Below are 18,393 nucleotides of genomic sequence, written 5' to 3'. Positions count from 1 at the left end.
AAACTTTTAGCTTAGACCAAGAAATTGAATATTTGATTAATTTTTTTATTTGGGTATTAACAAGCTCCCTTTGATTTTTTTTTAGATTTTTTAAAGCAACCACAGACATCTTGCAGCTAAGACAATGTTAGTTTTTAATGAAAGTAATTCTGTTGCTATCCCAAGAGATGTTAAAATGAAAGAGCAAGAGGGAAGAAACAGAGCCACTTTTTGTTAGAGGCAAGGCCTTTGAATATTGTTAATGTTCAGGGTTACAGGTTTTAATGGCACTGTGCAGAAGCAGAAGGAAAACATGAGTAAAGTTCACTAATAGCTATGACACAAAATGTGATTCAGAACCAAGAGCAGATGATAAAAACTTAAAGCAAAACAGAAAATAACTGCAACAAATTAAAATGACAAATGCACGGCCATAATGGCTGATAGGAAACCTGATATGCTTTGGTGAATGGTAATAAAACAGAAATGGTTTTTGGCTGGTGAGATTTTTTCAGTAAATACAGAATTGTGCAAACATGTCTGTCACCTTGCTGTGCTATGCATTGAGAGAGACTTGGGTTAAATTTTGGTTAGGGGATTGGAAGCTTCTTGATTCTGTGGTTGACTGCAGTAGTCCTATTGAATTAAAGACTCAATTGCCATAAAAGCCTAATCAAAGGCTCACTTAGCTGAAAGAATGGCTAGAGAAAGATGAACTACAGGCAGAATAGCTTTCTTGTGTTCAGCTTAAAACCTCTGGATGTCTCACTATGTACTGAGATCATCTCTAAACTGATGCTCATACCCAGAGGATAAAAATTCAGCACTTTCCTACTCTGACCCTTGTTCAAGACCATGTTCCAGGCAAGCAGAGTTTGGGATACACCCCATTGAACACACAGATGTCTCATGTGGCTCTGCTTTGTGTTCTGTTTTGCCACCACCCCCAATCCAAATGAAAAAAACCCAAAACATAAGCAACCATTCATGAGGACTAACAGTCTAGGCCAGTGTTTAGGTTACTGCTTAAACAGTTTAAGATTGAAAACAATAAACAGAGGTGCAGAAGGTATTTTTTTTAATGTATCCAGAACTGCCATTGATTTCAATGGAAGTTTTGGACCACTCCAGGATTAAAAAGCTGAGCTTAGAATCTGTGTTTCCCATTATAAGCTCTAAGCAGCACTTTGTCCATGGGATAAGTAGGTATGAAAAACATGATTGCACTGTCTGCGTATTCACAGGAAATGGGTGTAAAATAAAGCCCAACAATCATAGCTGTTACATTTAACTTAAGCCTTAGACAATGTTGAGACTATCAGGTTTCCATTCAGCTGCAATGTATTCCCTGGTAAGGCCTTACCCTTTGGGACACCTGATAATGGATCAGAATAATCAGAAGTGTTTGGGTCATCTTGAACTACAAATTTCCGAGAGCCAGTCACTTTAGGTTTCCAGGAACCAATCACTTTAGGTGATATAACTGGGATACTTGCCATTGTGGTAATGGAAGCTGAGGAGAACTCCATGTCTGTGGTGGCAAACAGATTTTTATTAATGTGTTTCATGGCACATCTAAGCTATAGCTGGACACAGTATTTTATGGGAGTTACATGTCAGAGCAAAATGTGATCCCCCCTTACACTCTGCAGAAGTACAGATGGCTGATTAAAATCCATTACTTCCAAACTGGAAGTATGAAAATAGTACATTTACACTTCAACTGCTGCTAGCCAAAAAGCCAGAGAAGTCAACTGTGAAACCAGTGCAAAAGTTAAAGTAAGCAACTGTGGGGGTGAAAAACACAACTTAGTCTACTTAATTGCTATATTCTTCACTGGAGACAGCATACTTGGCTGCCTTTTAAACATCTTTAAAAAAAAAGAAGTTACTTGGAACGATGCACACTCATGACAGGTTATGCCTGAGAAACCAGATCAGCTCCATTACTGCTATTATGGTATACCAGGAACTGCTGAATGAGCCATTTCTGCAGGTGGGGATAAAAGGAATGTTTTTAACCCCTATTTTGTAATGGTTCCTAAGGAACAATCCTGCAGAGATTCTGGCTCCTCTTTAATATATGTTTGCTGAACAGACCCACCACAGCCTACATGAAAATGCACAGAGGAGGAAACCCAAAATTGGGTTTACAGTCCAGTCTCATTTGCACCCTTGAGTATTTTGTGTTCACTGTCCCAGTAGGTTTAGGCAGGAAAGTCTATGGCTTGAGATCAGACTTGAGAAATGTACTTCAAAAACACACTCATTCAGGACTTTAAAATAAGGTTCAATTGTATCTGTGTCATAAAATACCACTTTGAAAATTCAGTTGATAAACACTCATAAAGCCAGGGAGCATTTCTGTGTGACAGTTTGGTTTTGTTTTGTTTCCTTAAGTGAGTCTCTAACTTGCATTGTGGGTAAATAGATCTGGAAAATATTTGTCTCAAACATTACTTCTTGTCAAGTTACAGAAGTGAAAATGTCAGAAATCAAACCACAAATAATGTTCTTGTTGCACTCTTACAAATTTAACATACAGACAGATTATTGTCCTATTTGTCAGCCAGAAATGTGCCCTTGGTTTGAAAGCAAAGACCCAAGTTCCAAAAGCAAAGACTGGAAAGTAAGGCCTGAGTCTTGCTCCTGTTGAAGTCAACACAGGTTCTGCTCTTGAGTTCAACAGAGGAGCACTGGGTGGCCCTGAACACCAGGGGCTGGTGGTGAACACCTTATTAGAAAAATCACTGGAGGAGAAAAGGATGCAAAAGTCCATCTGAAAACAATGCACAACATTTTTTCTAAGCCACTTTTATCTACACAATTTCTCATTCAGCTACACAGTTCGTGATGTTAAATTTTTTTTCCATTAGCATAAACTACTTAAAGCATTTCAAAAATAAAGAAATACACATTTTAGAAAATGTGTATTTGCGCAAAAAGCTTGCTGGGAAAGAAGGAAAAGAGAAAAGGAGAGGTAAGGAGGAAGATGATGAAGTTCTGCCATTCATCTACTAGAGATGACCAAGAGGGGCATTCACAAACGCATGGCTGGGGATCAAGAGTAAAGCTTAGTGGACTTCGTGCAGTGAAGATGTCATCTATGTTAATCAGGCTCTTTAATAAAAGATGTCTCAATAAATAATGAGCTGTTAACATGCGGCTACACAGGGTGAAGTGCTGAGTGAGAAGAGTCTGACTATCTTTACCATCAGTGGGAACATGAGTAAAAGCACAAAAATGGAGGATTGCCAACTGTGCAAAAGGAAGGAAAAAAGGGCTGAAAATGCTGAACTGAAGGAAAGTAAAGGTCATTAATTCAAAAAAATTAAAAAAAACTAACCAGATGTTGGGTCGCCAAATATTTTGTAATCTGGTGTAGCTGTAGTAGGCAAAATTTCTAAAAGAATTAAAGGAACAAGTAATCAGTAAAAAGTAACAAAAAGAAAGCAAAAGATCTCAAACCTGAGTAATGGAAAATAAAAACTAAAATATCACTGGTTACAAAAAATAAATTCTTCAATACTTTGCTGTAGACCCCAAATAGCTGTAAACTGGTGAAGGAAAGACTCTGCCACCCAGGATTAAAAGCTCAGCTTTGTGAACATTCACAGTAACACCAGGTGATGTGTTCATCATGTTACTGAAAAGCTCATCAGAAATTTAACATCCACAGTGAGGTGTGGCCACAGACTATGGTGAGACACTCCAAAGGAGCAGCAGTGACTGTGCCTTACCATGGCAGTCCCCAAGCTGTGCCGTGTTGCCATATTCGACATCTTGTACGTATCCTCCAGTGCTGTGGTTGTATGAAACAAACAAAGAGAACCTGCAATTAACAGTATTAGTAAGGATACAAATGGAGATTTTTTTTTTCCTGGAAGCAGCAGATGGAAACATACATAAAAGCCAGTGTATGGCCCAAAGGACTGTACAAAATGTACAGGATAGTCCGGCTTTAAAACTATCTCTGTGTGCTCATGCCAGGAAATAGAAGAAAAACAATCCCATTTTTTAACAACTGCATCATGTCTTCTCCATTGGGCATGCTCTTGGGTTTAGATACAACCATCCAATTATACCAGTTAAAGTTTGCACTGGCTGGCTACAAAGGCCTCTTTTTAAGATACAGCTGCCAGTGCACCATATATTACAGACTTGATTTGTGCAAAATGCCTTTGGTATGCATATATAACACCCCAGCTCCAACCTTGCTCTTCCCACTGTGAATCCTGTGCTTTCATATTTGCAATTGCCTGTGCCCTGACCATGAGCATGCCTGGGAGGGGATACTGTATCCTGTCCTCTTGGAGCTGCTCCAAGGAGGTTTGCATGGTGCAATTGCTTGACTTCCTGCTTCCAACTGCTCTTCCTACAGGTCTGCCTGTCCTCCTACACATCTAAAACTCCCACTGAAAGCAAGTCTTCACCCAGAGGTTCCTGAATTAAGCCAGACTTAGCATTCTGTTCTCTTATAGATACAGTCCACTGAAAAAAAATCTTTAAAAAACCAGAGATTTAGTAACTGTGTGCAAGGGAAGAGCACAGGGCATGAGCTCATGTAAAGCATATTTAGAGATGCTGGGCTAACTTGGAAAGGAGTACTTACAGCATGCCTGGTGTCACTCTTCCACACGCCTCATGGTCTAACCAGCCACAGTACGGGTCCCGTGAAGCAATACATGCCCTTGCAAGAGAAAAACCCCAAAAAATCATGCATGTTTTACTTCCTTCCAAAGAAATGTTGGTACCCTTGCTTTAAGGGGGGTTCAGGAATGGAGCCATACTTTTTACATGACCCATGACGCTCACACCGACTCAGGGGAAGTCGAACGACGCAGCTGGAGAATGCCACGAACAGAGCATGGTGGTCTCTGTCCAGCTGCAGGGAAATGACTCTTCTGTCCTCCTCGCTTTCTGCATTACACCTGGTCAGAAAAAACAAGGGCAGGCAGCTTTAATGACTGTAGTACTTTGTACAGTAAACATTTTATTTATTGTCTGTGTAGCTACTGAACAGAAACTTTTCACATACATAAATGTAACCTATGACTCTTTGCTGAGACATTGCTAAACAAACCTCTGAGTTATCAAATGCTGGCTTCTGGCTCCTGCTAACACTTAGGTGAGAAGTTCACTGAACTATGGAGGAAAAAAAAATCCAAATCCATTTTCTTTGTTCTCTCAGTCAGCATAAGTATCATGAGAGAGCAGAAGAGGAGTCCTGTATTAGATGGCTGTAGAGTCTAATTGGAATGTTTCCACTCCCAAATTCTTTGTGCCAAAAAATAAACCAGTTTAAAATGATCAGATATAGGTTATACACTATCAGCCACTCTTGAGCAACCCTCAAGATAAGCACAGATCATTTCTTTTTAACATCACCAAGGACTTCTGACGTTTCAGAAGTGTTTGCAGGGGAGTTAGACCGTGTCACTGACGTCACTGGAGTGGAATTAGGTTGTTCATTCAACCCATGCAAAATGGCAAGTGACCAAATACTTTCAGGTTATTCAACATGAGGAACACGATGAAATGACAAACAAGTGGTGATGTTGGTGATAATGAGCTGGTTTACCATAATCTTTTTTAGCTAGGTATCAAGGACTAGATGAAGAGCTTAGATGTTCTGGTAATACTTACTTTGCATGATTATATGCTTCAATCTCTTCCAGTAATATGCTGTCATTCAAAGAAAAAGGCCTGGTCTTTGCCAAGATTTTAAGTACTACTCCTGCTTCTGAGCCAACAAATATGACTGTGTAGTTCTGGTAGGGTCCAGCAGCGTGGTCTACAGCAATTGCTGTCAATCTGTATCTAGCAAGACCAGAAGGCACATCATTAACAGCAAGTTGTTTTGTTTTCCTTTTCACAGGTGTTACTTTTGAACTGTCATACCTGACACGTGTTTTGGTAAACCAGGGCTCCTCAGTGACTGAGGGAACAGCTGAGTCCATCAACGGATGAGATTTGATGAAGGAGAGCGTTTCGTCTGGGAAATCAATGGAGGTTTTGTAAGCCTCTGCTAGGCCATGTTTTGCACAGCAGCCAGGTCTGAAATGAGAACAATATTGTTTTCCTCTTGATATTTTAGTTAATGAGAGAAGGCAGCCGGTTAATGAGCATCCTTATGGCTGAAACATCAAGCTCTGCTTTGGGTTTTACCCAGCAAGGCACTCAAGAGTGCAGCTGATTTAAGGTAGCTCTTTACAGGGACAATGTTATGACATTTTGAGTAAGAACCTTTTACCTTGGCTTTGGTACTTTGTCTTCAGGTACAGCTGTCCAAACAGAGTCAGGAGTCTTTTGTTCTTTAAATCTCCCTTTGAAGACTTTCTCAATGTCATCCATGCTGAAAGCACACACTGCTGAACCAGGGATGCTGTGAAATTCGAAAAATAGTTTCAAGAACTCAGATTACAATGGGACCAATCTCAGTGTAAGAGAGAACCTGACATCTGCCTTAGATGAAAGGTTGCTCATCTCTTACCTGTTGAGCTGCGTGGTGAATACACCCACGACAGTGGGCACTCCATTGATTTCTATTATGTCTGTGATAGACTGCAGAACATCAAAGTAGAAGAATGAATCCCCAGGAACGGAGCAGTTGAGCCGAGCTTTCAGAAAGGATGTCCAGTGCTTCTCCAGGACCCTTTGGGAGCCCCCCATGTCATTTTTGCAGATGCGTGCCACACGGGAATACACAGCCTGTGAAAGGAAAGAAGAAGGAAAAAGGGAGAGAGGCTTGAGAGATGCAAGGGAAACAGTGCTTGTTTCTGAGCTCTTAATGAAACACCAAGATAATGTTGTTAACAGGAAGCTGTCATTTATCTGCACAGAGAAGATGAAAGCAAATGGTGTTCAGCTCGTAGTGCACAGCCATCTTAATGTATCACCAAGCAAATGCATCTCCACAGTTTGCTCCCACCCTTTTCACCTTCAAAATCATATTGTTAGTGAGATTTAAAGACTTTAATTAACCATGTGTAAGGCATTTAATAATTTATTGTAGAATATCCTTCCATGGTGAGGCATGAGTATTATACTCTGTACTGGCATGACTGAATTATTCAATATCCAGGGACATTAGAGAAACTTCTTTGAAGCTCTCCTTTTGTGTTGTTTTCTTTTGTTTTTTTAATAAGCATGAAAACACCCTCAGCTTTTCCAGTACTTGGCACAAGAGTTAAGGCAACAGCAGCACTAAGGCAACAGCACATTGAAAGACACCTGTAGCGAGCTCACTAACAGCGAGGCCGGAGAACAGAAACAGCTTTTTGGTGGAAGAATGCACTGCTCTAATTCTCTTCTTCTCCCCTCCCTGTAAATTATAACCGTGATAAAACTGTGCAAGCTTTGTCCTAGTTCCTTCTTCATATTATGAACTGTGCTCATTCCTGATGCTGTTTTAAGATGAGCTCCTTCTGCTGTGACTCAACGCTCACGGTGATGATACTGACCTTGCCTAAAGTGTTGTGCTCTACAGCAATTTCTCGGAAGAAGAAATAAACATAGTTCCCATATTCTATGGCATGAAGGAAGTGTGGTTCTGTAAGAAAGAGCAAGGAAAAGTTACTTCAAAGAACTGCTCAATGGGCACACGACAGTGACACTGTGAGACTTGGCAACTCCTCCCCAGGTCAGCCAAGGTGAGCTCCAGTCTTCCAGATACTTTAGGATGTCCAAATACAGGTACAGTGGAGTTTAAATCAGCTTGAACTCTTTAGGATTGGCTAATGGAGTGTAATAAGGCCCCATAGAAATTGTATTACAACTAAGGTATTTTTTACTGCAAATTCATTTGTTGAAGAATTTAACAAAAATTTTGTCTTTTTTTTTTTCATTATGCAGCTTTTTAATATTCTGAAAGCCTCATACATGCTGACATAGCAGCATATGTGTAAACCAGTCTGACTGTGAATAACCTGACCTTCTGTGCCACTGAAATTACATTTGCCACGTGTATGGGAAAATACTCCCCAAATTACCTTTTATCCATTTGGAGTCATACTTTATTGTTCTTAAGGCAGATCCATCCCCCATGCTGCGATAAATAACAGCATCACTTGCCAGGAAATCTGCTACTGTTGCCGAATACAATTTTCCATCTAAAATGGAAGTTAAAAACATGGTATTAAGAGGCCTTTAATAATCTAGAGAATTCTGACTATCCTGTATTTTTCCCCATTTCTTTACTGTCACACTTCCCCAGACTGCTGTAACCTATTTATTAACAGGTCAGTTTCTAATCCTTTGGAGGCCCTTTAAAAAATTTAAGAGCAGGGGCATCATGACACCTTTAGCTTTCCTGTGCTTGCTTTAAAAGCTCTCTGTCTCCTTTGGTGTCATTAATCATTTAGACTCATTACAAGTAAAAGTTCTTACCAGCAAAGAGGGCGACATTGGTTTGTCTGGCATCAAATGGGCATCTTGCCAAACCACTAATTTCCTCCCCATCATACTCTAATGTATTCAACTAGAGAAGAAAAATAAATGGGTGATAGTGTCATTTCTATTTTGTGCACTGGCACAAAAGCAAAACATTGTCTTTTCACAAAACTTAATTCAGCACATTGGCTTCTGTCGGTTTTTATTTCACCTTGAAGCACTCTCCAGGCACACTGGATGTATTGGCTATGGCATAACCAGTGCAAGCAAAACCAGTAACAGACTAATGACATCTTCAGTACTCTTACCCGATAGTATCTGCACATAGGGTTAAATGCATTTGTCCCACAGACAAACACCATCTCATCATTTCTTGGAACAAAGACTTTAATGAAGTTATGGCATTCATCCTGAAAAGAGAGTAAGACGTATTAATCACAAATTCCACGTATATAATAAATACTAGTGTCATTTTTCTATCATGTGCTAAACTTACTTTATGTTTGCCTTTCATAGCACAGTTCTCTCTGTCCTGCTGCTTTGATCTCCATGTTAATTTCTGTTAAAGCAGACCAGAAAGGAATATTTGAATTCCTTGTCACAGGAAATTCTTAACCCATTAAAACAAAAGAAAACACCTCTCCCTTTCCAGCAGGTATCTACTCACCTTGCTTGGGATAACTTCTGATTTTGGAACTTCATTTAAGTTTACAGTGTAAACCTGGTCCCTGTTTGCAAAGTAAAAATACAGCAGTAAATTCATTAATTCTGTGCCTCTCTATTTGATGAGCTAAATCTATTTTCAGAATGTTATGTTAGACCAGCAACTTCTATGAAATGCTCATGGATTTCCTGTGTTTAATGTAAATGGGAGAAGGTTGTTCATGTGTAACATGGGGTGGCTTTGCTTTTTATTGGTGTGGTCCTGAGATAGCACCTGCAGTGTCCAGCTGTCCATCTGTGTCTGCCCATTCTGCTGAGAACTAACCTGGGCTGTAAATATGTGAGTGTGTTATCCTCGCTTCCTACGGCCCTGAGATGTCAGTCCAAGTTTAAAATGATCAGGAGAGGTTTTTATCAGGCAGGGCAGTAATATAAAAGAGGGAAAAGAGCATTTGATCATTGGTTTAAGCTTAACTACAGTAAGTGCAGCCTTCAAATCCAATTTTCATGCACTGGCCATAGATATGGTATATTTCTCTGGGAAATTCTGCCCCAATTCTAATTTTTATCATATTCTGCACATTTTTCGAAATGAATTTTACACATAAATGCAAAACCAGAAGAGAAAAGAATTTTAATCTAATGAACTGAGTGAAGGAAAATTACCTGCCAGTGATATAAAGTGTGTCTCGAATTTTCAACATTAGTTGGAAGTCCAGTCTGTGCTGAGATTCATTGCCTGAAGGGCGTCCTCTAAATACTGGATATTGCCTTGAATCTGCAAGTAAAAATGGGCTACACCATCACTCAGGATTATAGAGCTAAAGAATCAATATATGGCATTGATTAGCTGTATATACTAGGTGTAGAAGGGTTTAAACTAAATTCCTTGAGTAATGGCTTGAATATAAATGAGGAAAAGATGGCTAATGTCAGCAAATGTTCTTTTTCCTGAAGTTATTGCTGTATTTCTGATTGCTTTTTTAAGAAAATGATTAAGTGTTCTATTAAAGATACAAAGCCAGTAAACACATTTCAATTTGAAAGCAATCAGATTTATTTATAATATCCTGTGTGAAGGGGTGGCAGGGGCAAGGAAAAAAAAAAATCAGCATTAGAACTTTTTCCCTGTGTTTATCAGCACTGTGTGCAGATCACTTACAGTGGTAGTCCACGACGTTGATGGGGTCCTCGTCTTCGGGGAAGCTGACGGCCCGGCAGCGGGACAGGCTCAGCAGCGTCACCAAGGCACAGAGCACGGGCAGCCTCATGGCTGGGGACAGGGGACAGCACTGCTCAACTACCTGCGGACAGGACACAGCGGTGAGGCTGCAGCAGCACGGGACACCGATGGGAAACTGCGGCGTGACACAGCCCTGCTCGAAGCTGCTCTCAAACACGTTGATGTTTGCTGATTTTTAGCTGGTTTTACAGGCATTTCTGAAGAAATGACAACTGTCAGCCCATTTAATTCAAAGAATCAGAAATAGAACATACAGGCTGCTGACCTGGCAAGAAAAATTGTCAAACTTGGGATTAGAATTTTAATTAAGCTGCAATCTCTTTCCATCCCCTCAATCACCGAATGTCATCCAACACAAACCCTTTACCCAAAGTACCTAAATCTGATCCACAAAACATCACGACACACACAGTGTGTCTGAGCATCCATGCTGTGTTTTAATGGCATTGCTTGTTTCCAGGCTGTGCCATCCCAGTGCTCAGTCCAATGTGCCCATTGTCACAGCCCTGATGCCCAGGAGCAGGCACCTGATGCTCTGCCTTGTGCAGTGACTTACACACGTGCAAAGTAAATGCAAAATGCTGCCCCTGCAGTGTGACAGCATTGCCACACACTTCACAAGGGTGGCGAGAGACTCAAATGGGGATGCAATGCTGAACCACCTTCCCAAGATGCCACTTTCCCCCTCGTTCTACCTCCTACTGTTGAAGGCTTCAGCAGCTTTCACCTGGGGGTTGTGTGTGTGTGCTCTGCAGATCAGACAGCACAGATCACGACAGCACCACAACATTATACAACAAAGCTTTTAAGAGGGGAAGGGAAACATAACTTCTTCAATTAAACCACAGGGATATTTTAGTGAGCAGAATGTAACTACTTAAATTGCAATTTGGGTAGGATGCAAGAAAACACATCTCTAAGTGAAATGTGATCCTTAATGACTGCAAGTGGACTGGGCAGGGGTCATATTTCTCATCAGAAACCTGGCAAATGTAGTATTATTCCTTCCTCCAACCATTTGGAGGCATTCATTCAGCCCCGACTCACAGGTCAGAGCTCTGAGTCATCAGCTCAGTGCCTTGCAGTTGCTGAAATTGATTATTAAACACTTTGTCTAAACAGGAAAAAAAAGAGAAACCTTTACATTTTAATGTTTCAAGACTTTCAGTGAGAAGAATATGTTGCCAACATAAAGTGCCAGACCTGATCCAGCAAAGCACAAAAGTATTAATCATTTAATAATTTGAAAAGCAATTAAAAAACCCCTTCATAACAACACTTAACCTTTCAGTAATGCTTATGGGGGACGAAAATGCTGTATTTATTAATTGATACTATGGCTGGCTAGGGGCAGGGCTTCCTCCTTCCAGAGGCTGCTGTGCTGTCAGTTCAGGCTGCACTGTGAGGAGACCAGCTGAACGGCTGGGAACATTTGGGGATGGGGTGGGGGTGTTGTCTGGATGCCTGCCCATTACAGACTGACCTGGAAAGAAGCATTTTCACTGTTAATGATATTTCTGTATTTCAGTCCACCAGTCCAGAACGAATGGGCTGTGCTCTTAGTCAAGATTGATGAGTGCAGTGGTTAATAAACACTAATGATTCCTGGCACTTTCCCTCTGCTCTTCCTTGTCCTGACATGGCCTCTTCAGCTGAAGCATCTTGCGTTAAATTACTAATGAGCAAACTTAAAACAAACTGGAATTAATAAAGTTAGTCAAATTAGTTCTTTCTTGTGAAAGCACCATTAGAGCAAAGTCCCGCAGCACTGTGGCTCCCAGACACAATAACAAATCATTAATGCTTACACAATCTTTTTTTTTTGGGGGCTTTTTGTAAGGAAAAGCAGGCTCCAAATATCCAGCCCACTCCTTTTCCACTGAAAGGGGAGACACATAAAGTGCATGTCGAGTTGGTGCACAGTAACATCTATAAGGTGCTTAGTAAAAGTCTTCCCTGAAGCCTTGTTTTCTTGGAGAACAAATGAATACAAATTGCCAAAGAGCAAGAAGCTCTCCCAGACATGTAGGCTGCAGTCAGCATAGAAGATGAGGCTGCTTGTGGCCCACATCATGACTCAAAGAGACCCTGGCCCGGCTTCAAACTGCACACAACTTGCAAACTGTACAAGTTCCACCTGTACCAAGCAGGGGCATGGAATAGGAAGTTTCTTTTTTCTTCCATTGCTCCATCTGGGAAGAATGGACTGGGCTGACAATTACAAAACTTCCATGTAACCTGCCTTACAGAGGCAGATACTGACTTCTGGACTCCAGGAAATGGCTGCAGAAAAAAGGGCAATTTATTTTTAGGTCACAATTGTCAAAGGGCAACTTGTTTTTATGTCATGATTATTATGACCAAGATGCAGCAAACTGTCACAAAAGCAAACAGGAAACAACTGAAATGCCAGGTAAACAAAGTATCAGTGCTCTCAAACAGATTCAAATTCAGGCAAGGTATCAAACTCCCTAAAAGAATGCAATGTTTTGTAAATGTAAATCCAGAGGATGTGCTTCCCCAGAGGCTGCATGCAGAGCAGAAACAAACTCACATTCCCCAAAAAACCCTCAAACATCTCAGGATACTCCAGAGATGAACTCCAAGAAGATACAGAGCAGGAATAGTTATGTTCAGCACTCTTTTCTAACTAAACATCACCTGTTGCAAATCTCTATCAAAGAAAATACTGACATGAAGCACAGACCTTTGTCACAACAAGACAGAAAAGCAGACAAAGAGCTGCACTGGATTAGCAAACCACAGGTAATCACTTCGCACCAGCCAGGCAACAAGTAGACATTTCTTTATAATTTAGCTTGTAAAATTACTAAAAGAATATTAACAGTAGCTCTGTTTTCCAGCTACATATGAAAAGAAAATGCACCTGCTTCAAGAGGCTCTTAAATGCAGCTTTTATCTGGTTGGACACAGGCTTGAGATCAGAACCACTGAAGAGAATAAACTGGGAAGTACAGCTGTTTCCTGGACAATCAGAAAAATGGGCTCCATCTAGCCCTTGGAGCAGGGGTTTATGACAGCCAGGTGTAGCCTTCTGGTAGACACAGATAGACTGGTGTGAAAGATGCAATTCCTGCCACATTCAAACCTTTTAGTGGAGGCCACTACTGGGGACTACAAATAACAATGCTGAAATATCTGTTAGGCCTGCAATAGCTGATTACGAAATGCTGGCAGTGTCTACCTTCAAGAAAATGCAGAAAACATTCATACTCTGGGTTTATTTTCCCCTGCCAGGATTCAGCCCAGTCTTTGATTAATTTCTCTTATAAATTGCATTCCTAGCATTTCTGCTAGAAAATAATCCATGGCAAGTGTAATGTTTGGAAATTACCATATTGCTATCCTTGTTTTGCAGCTGGGGAATTGAGGCACAGATCAAGGCTGACTTTGTGGCCCAGGCCAACCACCAAAAGAGCTTTTTCAAAGGCTGTGAGCTGCTTGGGGTCAGATGTGCTCCTTCCCTGCAGCACAGGCACACTGAGCAGTGTCCCTCAGGTGAAAATTGGGTTACAGATCAGAGCTCCTCTGGCCACGTGGCCTGTGCCATAATGAGCTGTGTCTGCAAGGAGAAAGAACTAGAGGTGTAAATGTTAACTGGTGGCAAAAATCCACCTTGTTAAGGAGGCGAGCAACCTGCCTGAAACAGGCCTCAGGGAGATGCTGTTGGTCAGGTGGGAGGCAGGCAGTTGTCCCAAGTAATAAACTGGCTCTTTGTGGCTGCCACCTTTCAATCTCAGATAGAAATCCCATCCTTCAGTTCCTGATTGGGGGAATCCAGAGAAGCAGGATATAATTCCTGTTAAAATATGAGCCTGCCTTCAAACAATCACACATGAAGGGGAACAGGCTGGTGTTTCTTGCCCATTAATCTATTCCAGCCTTTGACAACGTGCTGGTGACGCTCCATCAATCATCTTTCCGTGCACTGCCACGTAAAAGAGAAGGGGGAAGGGAAAGGGCGTTCAGCCAGCTGGGGAGAAGCAACATATAAAATGGCTCCAAACCAGACTGATGCAATATTTTCTACTTACTGGAAAAAAAATTCTTAAAAATTCTTTAAAATCTTAACACGATAAACGCTTCCCAAAATGCTAAGCACAGACAGGAGTGCAGTACAGCAAATCCAGGCTTAAGTTCAAGACAGAACAAAAGATACATCCTAAAAGTTAGCTCATTTGTGGAGAGTTTGTCAAGGAATGGAGAAAAGGGCTGCAATAACAAAAGCTGACTAAATGACTACATCACCTTCCTGCTCCAGCAGACCCAGGCTGTCAGGTGAGACCAAGGATCCCCTCTGTGCTTGGAAGTACAAGTTGGCCATAATGTTGAGAGGGGACAGGCAGAATTGATTAGTAATATGCTGAGCCTAGTCAATTTATGTTGATGTGGTTTCCCACAATCCCAGCTGACTGGACTCGGACAAATCGGGAAATCCCTGCTGTCCTCTGTTTCTTCCTGAATGCAAATGGCTCCCTGAGGGCACTAATTAGTGCAAAGGCACTGACTAGCATCTTTCTCAGATGGTACCTTCTGAAATTTTGAGCATGAAACCACTCTAATAATAAAAGTTAAACCAAAACAAAAAAATTTTTACTGCTGCTTGTTTACAGATGTTCAACAAGTTTCTTAGGGCCTACAGCTGAGACTTCAGTCCATGATGCAGAGCAAAGCTGATCTCGTGCAAAACCCAGCAACTTCCCCTGAGCCAAGCCCTGCTGAGGGACACGGGGCACCCTTGGACACTGGCTTCAGGCACTGAGCCCTTGGCCAAAGCAGTGCCTTGAAGCTCTTCAACCAGAAGAACACTCAAGCAACAAAGATCTATTGGGCAGGCTAGAGCAAGTCACAGATTCCACCTGCACCCAAATAAAGGCTGAATGGGAACTTACTTGTGTTTAGAACCTCTCCCCTTTTTTTTGGATGCAAAGGACTAGTGTAGAAAGGTTAAAAATCTTGTTTACTGCAGCCTCAGGGATTATCAGGGATTATCTTTTGATGTACAAATCACTTATGGTCTACAGCAGTTTTAACAGCAGTTAAAAAACACTACCTGAAAAGGGTATGGTTCAAGTTCTGGGCTTCATGGAGATAAAAGCCTGCTGGCAGTGACTCTGCTTAATGGGGCTAAGGATTTGCACCTGAGTTTACTTGCTGATGGTAACTGCTGCCAGGTGGGAGAAGTTCAACTCCTTGAGTCAGCTGCAGAGAGAACACAGCTCACCAGTGAGTGCAGAGTACAGAAAGGGAGTGTCGCTCAATTTCAGTTTGTCAACCAGGTCAATCCTTTCAGAAGGCAAAACATTCAGAAGAAAATCCATGAAGGTGGTACAGGCTGCCTTCAGGGGTGCCCTAGACATGTAGAAATGTACACATTGGCAACCACAGATGCACCAGAACATTCAGCCAGAACAGCACCTCATCCCTGCTGTGACTGGAATAAAATAACTCCAGAGCAGAGCCACGCACTGGGGGAACCAGGCAATCAAAATATGAAAATAGAGCCTTTTTTTACCATCTGAGTCAAAATATAAGACCAGCATGGCACAGGGTCTGGTGCTTCAAACTCTAGAGGGGGAGCTAACAATTCTTTTTCCTATCTCTATTTTTTGGTCTTGGTCTTTTATTTTCCAATGTCTTAGTGTGTGAAATGTGTATCATGAGTCATTTGCTTACAAGCCAGAAAGTATTCCACATAGAATGCAACATTTGCCTTAAAAATCTGTATCAGTATTTCTGATAGGAAAGGCAGAGGATTAGATTCCCATTTTAGGTCATATCTATACATAGGTTTTCCAATGATGCAATTGCATTATAGTGTGGCAAGTCCTCCCAAAACAGGGATACAACAGCCAGCATCAATGCAAGTGTGATTTTCTTTATAATTCTTTTTAATGTCATTCCACTATGTGTTACTTCTAATGAAGGCTGACTTCAATAAAGTTCCTGAAGGCAATGCCTGACACAGAGATTTACAGTACATTCAAATCTTAGAGATTCTCTATGATGTGATAAATCCATGTTGTGGAATTTGGTGACAGATTGTTTCAGCTAATTATCAAATAACACAGGAAAATATCTGTGGCTATAATGAAAGAAAGGTACTTAATTCTTGCAGTCCCTTTCAGGAAAAACATGAGGCATGATTTCGTATGAATGAATAGGTAATAAAATCTCTTTCTGTCCTATAAACTTACACCCAAATGTAAAGTTGGAGTATGCAGCCATCCTTACTTTTTATAACAACTTTAAAGTCTGCAGCTCTGAGGAAAAAAAATTAGGATATTTAGAGCTGAGATATTAATTGAGCATGAAAGTGCAAATAACAGGTCTGTTATTTTAAGATAATACTTGACTTCTTTTAAGGATTCTGCATTAACACCTCTTGATCTATGCCTAAGTAAAAAAAGATAGTTTAATATTAAAGTGATGAAACCCTACCAGTGAGTATCACAGCTTTCATCTTAATTGGCTTATGGCACTGCCAGCTACACTTCAGTTGTTTGCAGGCTTTGAACGTTGCAGCAAGCGCACCCCTCTTGCTCTAGAATGAGTTGACAGAACTTGCAAAATGGCTGGGGTGACTTTTAATGATGCAAGTGTTTAGTGGTTGATTAGAAGCACTTTGAGGGCTAAATTCTCCTGTGATCAGAAATTTACTTGAACACCAGATAGTTTCAGCAGGAAAGGAAATAAAATGCTAAGCAAACTGTAAGTGATTGCCTCAATTATGGTTATTTTAAGTTAATTTTTGAGACTGAATGTTAACTACCTTCTCTTACAAGGGTGACATGAAAAGTCCTGCACCTGAAACCAACCTTGGATTTCAGCTCACACCTATGGTCAAATCTGTTCTGTTTTGCAAACTCCTGCAAGACATGCTTTCCTTGCAAGCTTGCCAGAGCTGGGCTATCAGTGATGGAGTGCAAGGTGCTCTAACTTATGCAGTGCTCTGGATCCACCATTTTAGCAGACCTGCATTTCGTTAATTCAAACTGCTCATGCCCCACTGGGACTGCCCTAGGATATACTAAATTTATTTGTGGAGGTGTCCAGGGACTGGTGCAGAGAATGTCAGTACAGTGACCTTTGTTCCATACTCTGGGCACTGATCCTCCATTAATTCCTGGCCATGGGCAGTTCTGGCAGCAGGAACTCCTACTCCTGCCCTGACCCCAACTCCAGAAAAGCAAAGCCACCCTGCTGGGGAGAGCAGCTGTGGCTCATCAGGGTGAAGTCCTGAGCACCTCCAGCTTCCAGTTTTGTCAGAGGAGTCTGATGCTTTTGATTAATGTGTTTTACACCAAAAATACTTTTATCCTGAAAACTAGGGAGAACCCTTAAACCATAATGGCAAAGACCTAATTATTTCCCAATATACTCACAGGCTTGGATGTAGGTTCAGTAACACCCAAACTGACTCCCTTGGTCTGAAACAAAAGCCTAAAACCTAGACCAAAGTATCACTTTTCCTCCCTCTAGGAGGGTTGGCTCCAAGTGTGGGTCAGTGCTGTAAGTGCAGGAAGTCAGTGTTCTTCCTGGAAGCCTGCAGAACGATTTACATAGCAAAACTGCCACTCATTTCAGCATGATTAGGCATCATCTGATAAGGTAACTCTGAGACAGGAATAAACCAGTACTTGCAGGTGAGGACATAAGGAAGGTCTCAGGCACAACTTGCTCAAGTGCAGCTGACGCCGCAGCCAGGGGAGCTGCTGGCAGCACCCCGGGCCTGCTGTCTGCCAGCCCTGCAGAAAGCAGTCTAAGCAGCCTTCCCCCTGAGCAGGGCTGCAGATCCTGAGATAAGTGCTGCCCATTTGAGTCCTGGCTGCAGCCCAGGAGGTCAGGGTTTGCCTACTGCATGAAGTGAATGGGATGTTTTGAAATGGGAGGTTTGGGGGAAGGAATATGCACCAACAAGCAGGGCAGATAGAGAAAAAAGGGATTTGCACTGTGGAAAGGGCACATCTGCTGTTCAACAGGCTGTGCCTCAGACAATGTTGCTGTCAACCTCACTCCAGAAAGCATCACTTCTTTCCACCCACCACTCTCCCCTGCTACAAACATCCCTCCAGCATCTCATCTCCGTGCCTTGC

At 41.6% G+C, this 18,393-nt stretch overlaps 1 protein-coding gene across 10 annotated transcripts in view; it reads right to left on the bottom strand.

The window, feature by feature from the left end:
* Positions 1-18,393, bottom strand: part of SEMA6D (semaphorin 6D) — a 129,481-nt gene that overhangs the window by 4,442 nt on the left and 106,646 nt on the right. For 3 of the 10 annotated variants that reach the window (XM_039723522.1, XM_039723516.1, XM_039723521.1), the window contains exons 2-18: positions 10,196-10,337; positions 9,700-9,811; positions 9,038-9,098; positions 8,867-8,929; positions 8,679-8,780; positions 8,368-8,458; positions 7,971-8,090; positions 7,443-7,531; positions 6,473-6,690; positions 6,233-6,364; positions 5,881-6,036; positions 5,626-5,799; positions 4,770-4,910; positions 4,592-4,669; positions 3,720-3,811; positions 3,326-3,382; positions 1,343-1,510 (exon numbers count right to left, since the gene is read on the bottom strand). In XM_039723522.1, coding sequence (XP_039579456.1) covers positions 1,343-1,510; positions 3,326-3,382; positions 3,720-3,811; positions 4,592-4,669; positions 4,770-4,910; positions 5,626-5,799; positions 5,881-6,036; positions 6,233-6,364; positions 6,473-6,690; positions 7,443-7,531; positions 7,971-8,090; positions 8,368-8,458; positions 8,679-8,780; positions 8,867-8,929; positions 9,038-9,098; positions 9,700-9,811; positions 10,196-10,304 — 1,963 coding nt within the window. In that variant the 5' untranslated portion in view covers positions 10,305-10,337. The remainder of the gene's footprint in view (positions 1-1,342; positions 1,511-3,325; positions 3,383-3,719; positions 3,812-4,591; positions 4,670-4,769; positions 4,911-5,625; positions 5,800-5,880; positions 6,037-6,232; positions 6,365-6,472; positions 6,691-7,442; positions 7,532-7,970; positions 8,091-8,367; positions 8,459-8,678; positions 8,781-8,866; positions 8,930-9,037; positions 9,099-9,699; positions 9,812-10,195; positions 10,338-18,393) is intronic. The other 7 variants (XM_039723517.1, XM_039723520.1, XM_039723518.1 and 4 more) reach the window with 7 other exon arrangements.

This window comes from Passer montanus, unplaced genomic scaffold (assembly GCF_014805655.1).
Source record: "Passer montanus isolate IOZ18808 unplaced genomic scaffold, ASM1480565v1 scaffold5, whole genome shotgun sequence".
NCBI lineage: Eukaryota > Metazoa > Chordata > Aves > Passeriformes > Passeridae > Passer > Passer montanus.
This window is presented reverse-complemented; position numbering and strand designations above follow the sequence as displayed.